Source organism: Falco naumanni, chromosome 1, assembly GCF_017639655.2.
Source record: "Falco naumanni isolate bFalNau1 chromosome 1, bFalNau1.pat, whole genome shotgun sequence".
Lineage (NCBI taxonomy): Eukaryota > Metazoa > Chordata > Aves > Falconiformes > Falconidae > Falco > Falco naumanni.
Window position 1 is genome coordinate 44,752,296 of NC_054054.1, and position 16,428 is coordinate 44,768,723.

General features: G+C 47.3%; 1 protein-coding gene across 3 annotated transcripts in view; it reads left to right on the forward strand.

Annotated features, from left to right (window-relative positions):
- The first annotated feature begins 850 nt into the window (after nt 1-850).
- FGFRL1 (fibroblast growth factor receptor like 1) overlaps nt 851-16,428 on the forward strand; it is a 178,728-nt gene continuing 163,150 nt past the window's right edge. Inside the window, exons 1-3 of one of the 3 annotated variants that reach the window (XM_040591776.1) lie at nt 851-1,346; nt 2,232-2,377; nt 2,513-2,622. In XM_040591776.1, the coding sequence (XP_040447710.1) occupies nt 2,367-2,377; nt 2,513-2,622 (121 nt within the window). In that variant the 5' untranslated portion in view covers nt 851-1,346; nt 2,232-2,366. Of the gene's footprint in view, nt 1,347-1,729; nt 1,810-2,231; nt 2,378-2,512; nt 2,623-16,428 lie in introns of those variants that run through there. The other 2 variants (XM_040591784.1, XM_040591766.1) reach the window with 2 other exon arrangements.

Here is a 16,428-nt window from a genome sequence, read left to right on the forward strand (position 1 = left end):
GTCACATGGCATTAGTATGGAGACAGCTCGTTTTCAAGGAGGCCTTCATGCTGGAGCCTATCAAATAAGTGAGCTAATAAACAATAACATCAATGGCAACAAAGTTTCTCTCCAGATAGACAAGTACAGCGATTGAGGCAGCTTTTTCTGGTCATTTGCTCTGTCTGTTTGGTGAATTCTGCCAGGTTGATTTTTACCCTGGGCGGACAGTAATTTGCTGTAAGAGCTGATGCATCAGCCGGATCCTGTCTGGAAGTAAGTTATAAATACTAGTAACAGTTAATCTAACGAACAGCCTTCTCCACCGTTTATTTTCCAGGTTGGTTGAGTTTAGCTCAGTCCAGTCTCTTTCTGGCACGATTTGCACCCAAGCCCAGAGATCCACAGTGGGTTTGGGGGGCCGGGGCTCGCCTGGCCCTGGCATTAGGGGTGCTTTGGCAGGACCCGTTGTGGGGGTCAGGGGGTGGGGTGGGCTGCGGGGCTGGGGGTCTCCGCCGCCGCTGGGTCCCCGGGGCGGGCTGCGGTGGGGGCACCGCGGGGCGCGGGGCCGGCACGGCTGCCCCGGGCGGGGGGTCGCACCGCCGGGGGGGGGGGCAGGGGCCGCGGGGCACCGTGCGCCGCCGGTGCCGGGGCTGGCTGGCGGGTGCCGCTCCGCGCCGCCGCTGCCGCAAAGGGTTAAGGGGAGCGGCGGAGCGGGCCGGCGGGGAGGGCGGGGGCTCCCGGGGATTGGTGCGAAGTTTGGAGCGGGGCGGCACCGCCCCGCCCTCCGCGGCGGCTCGGCCCCCACAGCCACAAAGCCCTGCAGGGAAAGTTGCTTTATCGCTTGTTTCTCTCGCCCCGGCTCTCCCCCCCCCCCTCCCCTCCCCTTCCCCAGCCCCTTTCCCCTCCTCCCCTCGCTCCTTAAACGGGGATTCCGGCTGGGCGAGCCGCAGGACGGCATCACCGGGCATCCCGCGGCGGCGGAGCCCCGGCGGGTCTGTCAGGTCCCCGCTGTCCCTGCCCGCGCACACACGCTCAGCCCGACCCGGAAAGCGGCGGCGGGGGGGGTGGTGTAAAAAAATTTACGAGGTTTCCCTCTTTTCTCCTTAACTGCTCGCCAGTGGCTCCCTAGTGGGAAACTCACCTCTGGGGCGAAGGTTTGGTAGAAAGCCGGTGGGGAAGGGGAGAGCCGCTGGGAGGGGAGGGCACCCCCAGGCAGCGGGCAGCCCCCACCCGCCCCCGGGGGGGATGAGCTAGAAGCCGGCGGCGGAGCGCCCAGCCGGGCGCCGTGGCCGCGGAGGGCATGAGGCGGCGAGCGGCGGGGATGGGCGCCAGCGCACGGTGCTAGAGCCCCGGCAGCAGCCAAGGTAAGTGCCCCCCACGCCACCCCCCTCCCCCCAGCCCGGGACACACACACCCCGCTGCCTGGCTGAGCGCTGCGACACCTACCGCACAGCTGGGAGCCGCCGGATTTGCCCCGAAAGGGGGGGGGGGGGGTGGGTAGCACCGGGTGGCATCGCGCCGTGTGTGTGTGTGTGCGTGTCTGTGTGCGTGTGTGTGTGCGCGCGTGTCCCGCCCCCAGCCTCCCTTCCCCGACCCCAATTCCCGACTGCCAGTATCCCGTTCCCGGCCGCCGCGGGGCTGAGCCGCCCTGCGCCCCCGGGTCCTGCCCCGGGGGAGCCCCCTGCGCCCGCCCGGCCCCGCCGGCCGCCCCCTGCTGCGCACCGGGAGGCGAACGGCGGAGCGGCCGTGTGTGCTTTGCTGGATGCTCTGCGCGGGTTGTTGTGTGTCCTGGGGGCACGGAGTGTTTAAACCGGGGAGTTTACAAGGGTGAGGAATTCAGACAGTGTTTAGAGAGTGAGAGTTTTAGGAGGAGAACAGGGCGTAATTAATGTAAACCTGAGCTTACCCCGCGTTTGCGTATCGCAGCGAAGGCATCCGCAAGAATCCGGGCAATGAAGTGCGGTTTTGCTTTGGGACGCACCTCTGGAGCGCAAGGAAACAAGTGGGGTTTGGGAAGGGGGGGAAGAGGAAAGGAAAAATCCGTGCTGTTGGGAGAGGCTGCGGAGCGGAGGAAGGCGTGCAGCCGGAGCAGGGCTGGGCTGAGGGGCACTGGAGCAGCGACACAAAATTTTCTGGGCTGCTGATGGGAGAGGTAATGTTCCTCCTCCCCCTTCTCCGAGTCCCTCCACAAATTGTTAACCTGAAATCTGGTTTTATGGCCACTTGCTAGCGTTTTGTTTGCCTTCCAGACTGGTCCTGTACAGGATACCGAAGAATTATGCATTAACTGTAAACTTAGAGGAGCTTACTGGCCTCAGTGGGTTCTTGATTTATATCAGGCTAAAGCAGAGGAGGGCAAAGTTTTCCTTGCTGAGCACCAAGGAATGAATTACAAGTACGTCGCTCTTTCATTTGCTGTTTCTGCTCTTAAGGCTTTGCAATAGGTTTTAAAACTCTGCAAAGTTGTGTGTTGTTTGGGGCTTTTGTTCCCCCCTGTAATTATTTTGCTCTCCTTTTTTCTGCCCCCCAGGTCTGAGAGGACGGTAGCCCATACGATACGGAGGGATCTGGTTTTCAAAATGGAATTGCAGCTTGTGCTCCTTTTCGCAGGGATAATCGCATTTTCAGACTCGGCGAGAGGTAAGGAGCCCACGCTTGCTACAAACTCTGTGACTCGCACCTTTCCCTCTGCTCTGCGGGGCTCGTGCCCCGCAAACACCCGTGGTGCCCTCAGAGGGACCCTGTAAGGGAGGTGCTGTCAGTGCAGCCTTGTCCCCTGCACGTTGCTTCTCTGTACAGGGGCGCAGGCTCGTGCCCACGTGTGGTCCCCTCGTTACCTGCGTGTGCCGGGGCCGTCGGTTTGGATGGAGTACGGCTGCTTCGGGTTTGCTGAGGTCTCTGAAGTGCAGGTGAACTTCCAGGGGCTTTTCTCGTGCATGTGTAAAAATACACAGACAATTTTAAAGAAAAGCGACTGCATTCCTCTGTGGATCAGGAATACCTCTCCCCTCTTGTAATCCCTCCAGCCTCTGCCCCGTGTATTCCCACTAGCAAACTAAACAAACACATCCATTAACTTCCTCAGTGACAGACAAATGACAGTTTCCAACAGCGAGAGCGTGCTTTAGTACTGGGGCTCCAGCAGTTGATCAGATTCCAATAAACAGGTTCCAATAAACCAGAGGCAAATTGAAATACATTGACCTGGGAGTGACGGAGGGAGTGGGCAGGAAAAAAGAAGTTTTTTGGGGGGAGATTTTTTAAACAAAAGCTCTGGGATCAGAGTGGAAGGAGCAGTGGCTTTTCCTCTGCTCTTGCCTGTGTTGTACCTTGGTGGGTGCTGTCCTTGGAAAGCCTGAATGAGAAACCATGCTTTCAGCTCCCCCAGCTCTGGTCACAAAGGAGGGGCTGCATTGTTCCAGGAGAATGGGGGTATGGCTTTAGGATGCAGATTGCTCCAGCTGCAATTCCTAACAGTATCAGAGTTGCATGAATTGTTGAAAGACCTTTAAATCACCCAGTGCCGTGGAGCTGCAAATTAAAAGATTTAAACTTGCCCTTCGCTTGGACCATAACTTGCGGGTGAGAGTGGGAAGGGAGAGAGGGAGTGTTACTCTAAAAACCCGAGGTTTGGTTCACACGTTGCTTTTTTTTCCTTTTTGGCATTGGCTCCCAAGCAAATATTTTATGGAGGCAAAAGCACTATAAAATGATTCGGCTGGAAGCTGGATGAAAAAGAAAACAGTATATAGGCTCTAAGTCCTACAAGTCTGAATTCCAGGCAAGGCTTACAATGGAGACTCAGTTTAACTTGTAGGCAATGGGCAGCAGTGTATGAATTAAGATGACCTCATGGACGTATATTATTGCAATGGACTTGGGAAGTTGGTGGAGTTCCGGAAAAGATCTGAAGTGGGCAGGAGAAGACAAAAAGATTCTTGTCTCTGTTGTGAGCCGAGCATCGGTTGCCTTACTGGCTGACCCTGTTTAAATTTGGTTTGCACTTGTCTTGCTTGTACTCTTTTATTGCCCCTGGTAAATGAAGTGCTGTGGGCTGCTGTTGTGTGAAGAAGCGACAGAAAATTAGCAGTGGTAATTTCAGGACATCATCGTTTTTCCTATGCAGAGGTCTTTTTAATATAAACTTTGATAGGATCATATTGGTAATTGGGTTATTTGAACTCTTTTCAGAGCTGGAAAAAGCCATCCTGCAAGTGGATGGAGGGATGGTCCTGGTTATTTAAAATGACGTGGAAGCAGAGTTTAAAAACCAGGGCCAAACCCATGAAAATTGTCACTCATTCACGTGCTGATACCAAGAGAGAGGAAGTGCATAAGAAAAAGGCATCATTGCTGTAAAAATATACACAAAATCCTAACATTTAAATCCTGCTTTCTTCTATTTTTTATAGTAGAGGATGCAGGTGGAAGATCAAACTTGTGACTAGAGGCAAAACACTCCCCAGCATGTTGCAACCTTATTTTGTACTGTCGAATATCCCCAATTATTAGATATTTACATTGGGATAACTTCAGATTTTCAGAAAAATGTGGCCGGTTGTTAACGTGCCTACAGATTTTTTCCGCATGTATCATCCTGTGAGTTCGGCCGCTGGAGATGTATAAATGTTACCTGTTTCAGTCGCTCGGGTTTTATAGACAGTCCATTGGCCAAATCTCAGCCTGAGGTTGTGAGGCTTTTCTCCAGAGGAAGAAGGGCTCTTTGTTTTGGCCAAACGGGGTTTAATATCTGTATCCTGATTGCAAATTAGACGTGTGTGGCCCAAAGCGTGCCAACACCTCCTAATCTGAAGCGTCAGAAGTTAAATAGGTGCTCGCTGGCTTGCGGTCAAGTGAGGAAGGTGGCTGAGGAGGCTCTCGGTGAAAGTGCTGGTCCTTCACTTCTACTCCTATTAGGCAAAAGTAGCTTATGCTGGAATTAGGGTGTTAATTTGGAGCTGGCTGATTGTGTGCCCGTGTTCGGGGAAGGGCTGTGCCATAGTGCATTTGCACAAGGGGGCAGAATTAAGTTGCCCACGCACTCCGGCTTTGCTATTTCCTGACAGTCGAGTGCTCAGCTGCAGTCTTGCATTAAATGTTACGTTGTATTATTTTTACATCTTTATTTAGGTGATGCCTATTAAGGCAAAGGGCCCCAGGGGGATGACTGATTGGGCTAATGTGGCAACTTCTTTTCTCTCCTCCCAGTTCCCCAGGAAACAGGGACATTTTTCCAGGTTTAGAGCTGTGCCTACTGGCTCTGTCCTTTCCTATGACCCCATGTGTCACATTGCCGGCGTACAGAACACTGCAGAAAAGGAGGTATCTTAGCAAACCAAGATAAACTCTTAGGAAACAGGCAATACAGTCAAAGTATCCACGCAAAGCAGAGAGCAGATCTGATTTTAAGAGATCCAGGTGCGGAACTCGCTGTGTCTGGAGGGATGAAGGATGAGATCGTTCTAGCTAAGTTTGAACCAGTGCTTTTGGAGCTGAAATTTAAAGACTTTGGCTAAGGGCTTGTCAACACCAGCAAACGTACTGGAATAACTCCTCCAAAAAAACTTCATCTGGAATAACTCCCTGAGCAACCAATCTTATTCTAGGCTAAGGATCTGCTGGAGGGAGCCTGTACCAAAAAGTCTTCCTCGGGAGACATTTTGGTAAATATCCAAGCTCCTTCTTTCCCTTTTGGGTGAAGACAAGAGCTTCTGTGTGCCCAAAATCCACTCCTTGAGAACAAAACCTGCGTGCTGGGGTTTTCTAAGAGAGACTGTGCCTTTCAGCTCACAGCCAAGGTGTAGGGTGGCAGCTTCAGCCCAGTTGCTGGCTGCACCGGATAGTGTCAGCCCTGCACCTGGGATAATAGGCAGGTCCAGTGGCTCGTCCCTCATGTCACTCCATTTCTGTTCTCTCCAAGCAGCCCTATACTGGGCATAAAAGTCCTCAGCTCCTGCCCTGGCCCTCCTCTGCAGGGACGAATGCCATCTTGGGTCACTAATCTTTAGTGACTATGTCCTGCAGCAATGTAGCTCCTACCGCTCCACACCTCCGGTTGGATACAGGTAATACAATCTGGTATTTTCCTGCCTATGTTATCTCAGTGACATACAACGCAATATTTGTTCTGAATCTGTCAAGTTGCCATTGTATTCGCATTGGTGACCGTATATGGTAACATTGGGATGTGCTGGCTTGGTCCCGTGGCTTCAGCGAGATTCTGTATGGTATGTTTAGATGTTTTTTGGTAAGAGTAGTAACAACCCTCCTGTTAGCGAGTAAACTGATATTCTGCTGGAAATAAATTAGTTTGGATGTTGACTTCATTTTTGGTGCATTGCTTAAGGAGGGGAAGAATAGGACCTTAATTCCTTTCTACTCTGGCACTTCTCTGTGTGACGCTTGGCTTGCAAATGTGGTTGGTCCCTGATTTACAGGGAATTTGCTGATGGGGCTGCCTCAAAATTCAACAGTTTCATGCAGAAATAATACTATTTGCCATTTTTGTTTCTCTGAGTAGTAGAAAAAAGGGAATAGGATGCTAGAAGGCTTTTTTTTTAATTTCTTGGGAGAGGAGTTCTTCATTTTGGTAAACATATTTACCGTTCTGTAACTTTGGGGTTTGTAAGAGTGAATGGTAGTAAATGTAGAAAAGATAAATAATGATAATAGAGAGATGATTGTTGGCTTCTGTTCTTTTCCTTTATTCTTGTTGAATGGTTGTTGCCAGATATAACAATTAGGTAATTTCTCACTTGTGAAAGAGAAGCATGTTCAGATCTAACAGCCTGATTCAGGTTTTATGTAAGTCACATCTTCTGGTTAAGTTTGGGGCATTTTTTGTATCGTGTTCTGGGGGAGCTTGCTCATGAATAATCTGTCAGCATGACTTGTACCTAGAGTCAACACGACGATCTAAGAAAATCCTGGTTATTTTTTTAAACCCCAGTTCCTCCCTTCTTCTGAGGCTGTCGGCTACTTTAAATTGTGGCTGAGTTTAAACATAAAATACAGCGTGCGTCATACTGGAAATTTAGGGTTGATTTTATTTTATTTTTTCATTAGGAATATTCCAAAACTCAGCAAATTGCTTAAATACATTTAGATTTTCCTTAAAGTTTTTATAACTTTGTTTTCCAAGCCCATATGTTTCTTTGACCTTCATTAAAAGACGCAAGCAGCAAATTAAAACACGTCTTTTCTGTGATGAACTTGTATACAGCAAAGGCTAGACTCCAAAGTCTGACTCTTAGCCACGGAAGAAAATTTCATGTGCCATGAGATGGTTCTTGAGAAATTAAAGGAAAATGTGTTTTTTTCAGGAAAAAATTGCCAAAAACATAAAAGCAAAAGTGATGCTTGCTAGCAAGTAGGAACCTGCTTCTCAAGGTTTGGGACCATTGGTATTAATTTATTAACTGAAGATGAAGTTTGTTTTCTGGCATGAATTGGCTGATGGAGCTGATGTTTTCCAATGGCATGTCTGACAATTCCTTTTTGAGCGGCTGTCTTGGAGCAAGTGGCGCTGGTACGTCTGAGTGCAGAATATGTGTTATGGAGTAGTGTGAATGCAGTAGAGCTGGTTGCTGCCTGGCTGTGCATTTTTGCAGTAATTGTTGGAAAAGATAAAGATTTCCACTGAAAGGGGAAAATAATAATGTAGAGGTCTTCTTGTGCCTAGTTCAAATTTAAAAAAACAAACAAACAGTGCAACCTTTCATCATAGCTTTATTTGTTCACTGGGAGTAGAACCAGTACAGCTTTATGATTTTCCTGAGACGTGAAGCTCCTGCTTGTGTCTGCAGTGACTTGTAAAATCCTGCTGCTCAAAGGGTCCGTGCAAATGTATCCCAGCATTACAGCAGTCGGTGAAAATGTTCCTTTCTCCCCTTTCTTTCATTAACCTGCTCATTTTGTCTTGTTTCAAGGAGTTTGTCTTTCGTGTCACCTCTTCCTGTGTTTTCTGGTGGGCTGCTCAAGCTGAAATGCATTTGATCTTGTTTTGAACATTTAATTTGGATTTCTATTCCTTTTCTTGTTCTCTGTTAAGCAGCCTTGACTCAGAGCTTTCTCTAATAATAAGACACCTATACGTATTTAATTGTGTTGACCTGTCCTATCTTTTGTGCCAAGGTGGAACATTTTTCATCATATAAATGACTTTTATTTTTAAGAGTTGAGCCAGTGTGAATGTAGAAACTGTGCTTTCAGATGCAAGCTTGGTGAGTCTGGTGCTCATTCGTAGCAGCTGTAGTACTAAGGTAAAAAAAAATATTTCCAAAATTAAGCTTGAATAATCTGATCTTGCTGCCCTGATGTCGTATAAGATACGCAGATGCAGCCCATGCCAGTTTTAACAGGTTAGGACCTGATTCAGAGCCTGTGAGTGTTGGTGCTGTGACTCCTACTCACTCCCGTGGGCTTTGGATCCATCCCTGAAGGATGACTTGAGCAGATTATCTGTGCTATCAACCTCTGTGTAGATCCCTCGTGTACGACAGCAGAAGAGGGGTAGGCTAAGCGCGGTATATTTGGATCCTGCCATTTGCCTGCTTGACCAGACAGCTCGGACTTAATTTTTTTATTCTAGAAACACATTGGTTCTGCCTGCTGTGAGTTGTGGCTGGAGCGTGCGCTGCTGGGGTTGAAAGCAACTTGGAATTCATTGCTTTAACTTCAGGTCGCCGCAGAGGGACCGATCCCCAAAGCAAGGGTACCCTTCTGTGGTGGTGTTGCTAGTTGTGGAGGGGCTGAAGACTGGCCCGAGTGTTATTTCACAGGTTAATGTATGCTGTTTACTGCTGAATCCATTCACATCTCTGATTTTTTTTTTTTCCTTTTCTTTCCGAGTCAAATAAACACGGGCTGCGTGGAACTTGGTTGGTTGCCCTGATCACACAGTGTCCCCATTGTATCGCAGCAGAAACACAGCATCCAGCCGTGCCGCGAATAACCTAACGTTTTTATTTCATCTCAACCACTCCAATTTTCAGGAAGAAATTCAGCCAATAACTCCAGGCTACTTCTTCCATTAAGTGTTCAAACTTAATTTTGAGCTTCACTGAGGGAAGAAAAATGTAAATTGGGAACAGAGGCTTCTCAGAGCAGGTTAATGTTTCTCAGGACTGCTGCACCTCTATTTGAAGTCTCTCTGAGTGACTTCTAGCTTGGTGGGATAATTTCTCCTTATATCTGATAAATTTGTTAAACGACAGATTTACACAATCTTGGGTATCCTGTCAAGCGGCTGAGAAGTGAGTAATGCAAGAGGCGTCATACCCAAGATGCCACTTGGGTCGTGTTGACTTTGGTGGGTATTTTAGGAACCGTCAGTATTTGTGCATGTAAGATAAAAACGCAGGGTCAGCAGACAAATGCAGAAATATGGACTTAATTTGTGCAGTAGGCCTTTTCTTCAATTCACATTCTCCTTGCTGCGTTTGCTTCCATGTGCCTGCTAAACTGATGACTGTAAGGGTTTGGTACTGGTGTTGTGCAGACTCTTCATGGCAACAGTGGGCTTGTTCCGCCCAGCACAAGATATTCAGGCAAGGGAAAAAGCTGGAGCAGGATGTGGCGGGAAATGTAAGCATTAGCCAACCTTCACGGGAAAATTTGGGCCACGTTAGTGTGCTGCTGCTCTTGAGGCCTGATGCAGCCAAGGCTTGTGAGAGCATCTCCAGTGGGCACTGTGTGTGGTCTGAAGATGATGTTGGGGATGCGGCTTTTCCAAATCTCTGCTGTATTCCACCCCCCCACCCCCCCAGTCCTCTCAGGTGCCCCCACGTATAGGTGTGTGCTTAATTGGCTTTTGACCAATGTGTGACTCTGAGTAGAAGCATTCTCTAGTAAAAGGGGCGTTTTCATTCTGGTAGCTAGTATTTAACTATTGCCTTGTGTGGATTTAAATCTTTCTTTTCCTAACAGAAGTGAGGCCAAATGAACCCCAAAGAAGGGAGAAGGGACAGTTTTTCAGCCCCACCAGCCTCCCAAAACTGAACAAGCCAAACTAGTTAGGTTGCTGCAGATCCAGGAGCACTGTGAGCTGGTTTCTTTTCCTCCATTTTTTTTTTTTCTTTTTTTTTTTCTTTTTTTTTTTTTTTCTCAACTAATGGATTTGTGTGAGTTGGAGTAATTGAGGAAGCTATTTTTTTTTTAGTTGTTATTCTTACCTAAACAGATCTGTTAACACTAGTTAAGCAATGACAAGTGTCAGACAAGTTGCAGGTGTATGAACTGCATGTCAAGGCTGGAAGGGTTAATGAATAACAGGATAACCATGTGGACATTGTGGAATATCTCCCCAGAGGTAGTGCAGGCTCTCTGTGGAAGGAAGAACGCCTGTTTAGAATGAAGCAGTCTATGTAAAACTGGTGGCTAAAACTCCTTCAGAGTGTGGATACCCTTCCGAGACAGGATGCTGTGAGCCATCTCGCTCACGTTCTAGGCGGATTAAGTCTTTCATGTTCTTCTGCGGATTAACATGTTTTGGTGAAAATCACCACAGTGTCTCTTTAGCCAGACAAGGAATATTAGGAAGTGTTTAATGTATTTTGGGGCAGTTTATAGGGGGAAACTGGGAGAAGAGTTGCCAGCTCCACTAGCATATGGAGATTAGGCTCTGTTCTGATAAGTCATTTCATATTTTAATGGTCAGGGTCAGATACTGCTCTTCATTACAAAGGTGATAGTCCCTTTAGATTCAGTGAGTTGTGGCTGAGTAGCTTGAGTAGCATTTAAGTTTATAATCCTGCCAGAGAGCAGAAACTGGAGCCTCATAAAACCAGGTTCTGTTTCAGTTCTGTATGGCATCAAGCCATGGGAGGGTTCATCGTGATCTGCAATAGTTAATGTAAAACTGAGTTACCAGATCAGAGCTGATGAGTATCTTTCCTCCTCCTGGTATTCGCAACCAATCAGAAATGCAGTATTGCTAGGGTTAATTTCGTTAAGGGCTAATGGGAGTGGAGCTTTCAACTTAATCATGGCCAGGACAGGTGTTTACTTTTCCTTGACAAGTTTGATTGACAAGGAGTTGTAAACCTATTAGGGAGATACTTGCATATGCAGGGGAACTGCCTTTGGACAGTTGATTTCTAATTGCCAGATTTGTTACCTGAAAATGTTTGCCACTGCTCTTGGCACACATCTGTTGTTTCTGGGGTACAAAGAGACACAAGAAAGTGGTGGAGGCTAGTCAGAACATTTTGCTCAGGGGCTAGATAAACCACCAGGTAGGAATGGGTCGGTGTTTTATGTAGAGCTGAGCAAGGTCCCGCTTGTATCACTAAGGCAGAATGCTTTTCTGGATTCCCTGCTTGCTCAAGCAGCAGTAGGCCAGGGGATTTGGAGGATTTCAGGCAGTATTTTTTGATAGTGGTGTATACAGCGTTATTCCTGTCATTGGAAACACCTGACTAGTCCTTCTTTGCAATTGGTAAACTAGCCAGAGGGTGTTTAAATTGAAGTTTAGTTCAGGGCTTTTTTCCCACTTGAGTAGTACTGTCAGGAGGAAGATTGTAGATTCAAGGGGATGGGAATCTGTCCCTTTTCCTCATGTTTTACCACTAATCCCAAGGAAGAAGACAGCATGGTGCTAATCAAAAGTAGTCACAGCAACAGACCTGCATACTTAATTACTACTACTTATTGAGAGTTCCAGGGTGGGACTGGGGGGGAATTATAAAGAAGAGACCCCAAAAGTGCTGCTCAGCATAGGCAGCATTCCTCTTCTAGATAGAACTGGGAGAAAAAAACTTGTCTTTCTGAAGACCACAGACTAGCTAGCTGGAGATTGAGGCTTATTTTTCTCTTATCCTAGAAAATCCAATAAATCCAGTAAATTCTTTCAGTGTGGTCTTCCAAGAGTTTTTCAACTTCGTCTGACTCACAGATTATTTGAGTGCCATTATAGACTAGGGGTCAAGCAAGTTAATTCACAGAACAGTATGCTGCCCTGTTTTCAAACTGTGCTAATCAGGGTTTTGAGTCAAAGCATGGTAGTTTGCTTAGGGAAATTATTTTCCTGTTAGAAAATTACAAATAGGCTCTGACTATTCGTATTGGCTTCACTCACTGGAGTGCTCACATCACATGCGGAGCAAAGCCCCTGGGGATGTACTGGCTGTGGATCAGGGCACCGGTGGGGGCTCATTTCCCAGCTCCAAAGACTAAACTTGTGAAAAGAGGTTGAAACCTTGTGAAAGAAAAGAAAGAACTTGTTACGGTCACATTTATACCTCCAGCAGGACTGAGGGAGGGCTGCGTGGAGCCCATCCGAGCTGTAACATGAATGTCCTTTCCCAAAGGAGACGTTTGGTGGAGTTATTTGGTTACCTCTCCCCCTCACCTTTTTGTAATTGACTCTTGTTTACTTTTTCCTCCTCCTTTCCTGAAGCTTATTACCACTGTTTAGGCAGAGGAAATGAATTAACATAATTTACTGGTTTTTAGAACAGACACATTCCCTGCATGTAGGTATACACACGCTCGCAGTTGCCCTCCCAGTGCTGTGCAGAGAAGCGTGTTTACAGAGTCTGGGTCCATTTAGGGAGAACAATACCCTGATTATGGAGGGCAGCCTTTTATTCCCAGAAACCAGAAGGAACCATTCGCTTCAAGCAGCTACTGCCCCTTGAAGGTACAGGCGGCGCGAGCTGCGGGAACAGGGGAATAAATCTGTTGTGGACACAAACCAGCAGCATTGTTCCCTGAGGAAGTTGATTTAGGGGTGGGGGTGAGAAATGGTCTTGGGACAAACCAAATGCCAAGTGTAAGATCTGTCGGCATGCAGAGAGGTGTTGTGACTTCCAGTTTAATTTCCAAATAATAGCCTTGAGACTTCACAGGGAGTTATTTGGTGCTTCCTGAGCTGGCAAGGTGCTGGGGAAGCTGGGTGGGAAGAAGATGGTAACTGAGCCTCCAAGTGGTTTTGGATGGGCTGAGTTGGGTTGAAAGGTGCTGTTATGTATGAAATGCCAGTCACTTCTAATTGCAGTCATGCACCTGTGCCTGGTAGATAATGCTAGAGCCGTGTCATATGGAGCATTTGCTTCACATGATGTTGGGAAAGGTCAAGCACTTGATTTCTGTCCTGCTAAGTTGGGTCATTAGCAGCACAGATAGGAGCCCCCTTCCTCTGCTTGACTGCAGCCATGTGGATCCTGGCAGTAAATGCTTCTCAGGTGTGATCTCATGGCAGCTGAAGATTACTGAACTTGACCCCATCACCAGCCTGTCCTTGTCCTGCTCTGCTCCCAGCCTCGTAACTCCCTTGTGCCAGTGTGAGAATTCTTCTGACCTTGCTGGTGGGTGTTTTCGGGAGGTAACCTGGGCAGGAACCCAACCTGGAATAAAAACCATGATGGGTTAAAACGTTAGAGGAGCATGACCTGGGGTCCTGGGATATCACAGCGTGACCACAGGCAGCAAGTCCTTTCCATTCCCACTTATGGCAGGAAGGCTCATTACTTTGGAGTACTGGGTGTTTATGTGAACATTTATAAAATGACCCTTTAGGAATGTAAAATGTAGTATTGCCAGGGGGCAGCAAATGTGAAGACTGGACAAATTAGATTTGGATCCTGGGTCCTCCCTTGGTGGATGCTGTTGGAAAAGGTGTGTATTACCCTGGTAGAAACTTCTCATCCAGAAGTGGTTTGGGCCGTTCTGAACAGGCAGCAATTATTCCTCATTGTCTTTTGCTCTTGGTTCAGCTCAGTCAGATGGTAGCACATTGCTGACCCTTCTGCAGCGGGAAATTCCAGCTTTCACAGTCTTTATCACGATGATTTTCTGTTTGTCTCAGTGTTCCCTTGAAATTTGGAGCGCTTTATAGGGCAAAGGGAATCTTCCTTTGCTTTTGGCTTCTGAAGGAGAAGGATCATTTTGGGGAGCTGGGAAATGGCAAGTTAATGCGGCCAGCATTTGCTGGCCCTCCTATGGCATTGCCTACTGCAAGGAAGGAGACACTCCATCCAGCCCACAGCAAAGATGGGCTGCAGCCAGTGCTGTCTGTGAGCAGGTTCCCTGTGGTCCAGGCACAACGTGTGTTGACCCTGGCATCAAGGCAAATGTGGTTTGTCACCCAGGCTGGAGAGGGAGCCAGGTTCCCTCTGCATCCCTCCCTGGACTTCTGAATACTGACACCTCTTCAGGGGGTTACAGAAATAAGGCAGAGAAAACAACTGGTGCAAAATACTCCCTGTGGGTGAAAATATTTTTCCAGGGGAACAGAGCCAGTAGGATAAACAGGTAAAGCTGCAGGGCTGCATTAACCACACTTTTAGGGGCTTTCTGGAGGGGAGGTGTTTATGTTGGCCTGTGAGACGTGGTGGGTGAATTCTGTCTGGGGATGATTGACACATGTCTAATGTGATGAACCATGACCCTGCACCCTGGAGAAACTGTGGCTTTTGCCTGTTGATCCAGTTTTTTGTAGAGGCGATGATCCTGGTGCACATCCCAGTACCCACGTGAAGGCTGCTGGGGTTACTCTGCATTGGAAGACTGAATTCTGGTACGCTCAGGAAAATTGAAACTTGGTACTAAATAACCATAACTATCCCATGGCAGCAGGGATGTGTTTTTTTGTTTTGCCTTTTTAAAAATATCTTTTAAAACCTGCCAGGCGTTCTCAGGCTTGCATGATGTGAGAGGGGGGAAGCACTGGTTCCTGTGCCAGCCCAGGGACTGCAGTGAGTGCCGTAAGAACCACTCCAGGGTCCATCCCCGTGTCTGTTGCCTTGATGGCTTTCTGCTGAGAGCATGAGGGTGTGCAGTGATCTGTGGAAAAATGTGAATCTTGGCAGCAGTCCCTGATTCAAAATATCTGGGAAACACTGAGCTGGGAGGTTGAAAATACATCTTGGGGGATTCTTTCTCCAGAAGGAAAAACAGCATCAAACTTCCACTGAGACAAGGGTTTGAAAGAAAAAATGTGCAATGCAGAATTAAAAAGGGAACTGCTTAGTCATTGGATGCTAATTGAAATAACAGCAGAGAGGAATAAGCTTGAATGAATTTTAATAGCCTCTTGATTTGGATCTTTTTGTTTGCATACTTACAGGTGCTTTCCCTTTTACCTCTGCAAGAGTAATGCAGATACTATAATAAATATAAAAAAACTCAAACCCCCAGCCAGCAAACCCAATAACTTATCTGAGGGAGGTGAAAAATGAAGCAAAGTAATTGAACAAGCTTTCTGCTCTAAGTATTCCAGCATTAAAGCCAGAGTAGGGCCTTCCATCTGTGGCATGTGTTGGAGGGTATTTTGCTACAGGACAGATGTTAAGGCAGAGCTTGAGGAGGACTACAACTTCTAAAATATTTAATACTGCTTTTGGAGAGCAGGTCAGCAAATGAGCAATGGTTTTGGTTGATACAAGGAACACAGCAGAAGGCAAAGTTGTTATTATAGCTGGTATTAATTTTTTTTTTTTTTTTTTTGGGGGGGGGGCGGGAGGGGGCTAGTGCCTGGAAGTCCTAATTGTACCAAAGGTCTGTTGTTGTGTTAAGGGCTGTCAAACCTAGAATGAATGACAGACGGCTACAGTCTTAAATGCAAGTCACTAACAACATATACTCCTTGTTTAGAGACTTTTACTCTGACAAAGGCTCCCTCCAAAAACTAGACCCATCGGTCTAGCCAAGTTTTATTTTACCCATATAAACCTGAGACAGGTGAGATCTCATATTTGCCTGCAGTGCCCCATGCAAAGCAGACATTGCCCCGATAAGGATTTCTTGCTGCTGCTACAATACAGACCCACACGACTGATAATCTCGTGCCCAAACCCTGGACAAGTGCCCAAGGTGAAACAGGTGCTAACGTATCGTTCATGCCCCAGCTGCAGGGCTGGTGCTTGCACGCCCAGCGTGGTGTGTATGTGTGAATCACAAGCCCAGCCATCCCCTCCCTGTTGAGTACAAACCTCATCGTTACCTTTAGGGAGAGCCAGGCATTACGCCGTACTTACTTTTTTATGGAAACAACCATCAGAAGTCCTTGAATGGGAGAAAAGAAGAAAAGCCCCAGAGATTATTCAAGCATTATTATTAGCAGCAAGATGTTTGCAAGCATGCTAACAACGAGGTCTGACTGCTCCTGAGCATTGCTACACATCCCGCTCCACAACTCGCCTACCATGGGTTTCTGTTCCCTCCTGGAAAAGTGCAAAGAAAAGCCAACCTAAAATCTGGTGGAGGAGAAGGGAGTTGAGAAAGGCAAATTTTCACACAGACACAGAAAAAGAGGTTCTTCCAAAAAAATTTGTTTTGCTTGGAAAGGCTTGTGGTGGTTGTTGAAAGGGCATTTCAGTGGAAAAGGGCCAAGCAGCCCAAGGCAGAACCAACACCCTCAATTGAGAAAGATTTTTCAAACAGCAGTACTGTTAAAAAGTAATTAAAGTCAAATAAAACAAGGAAAATAGTGGATGACACATCTAT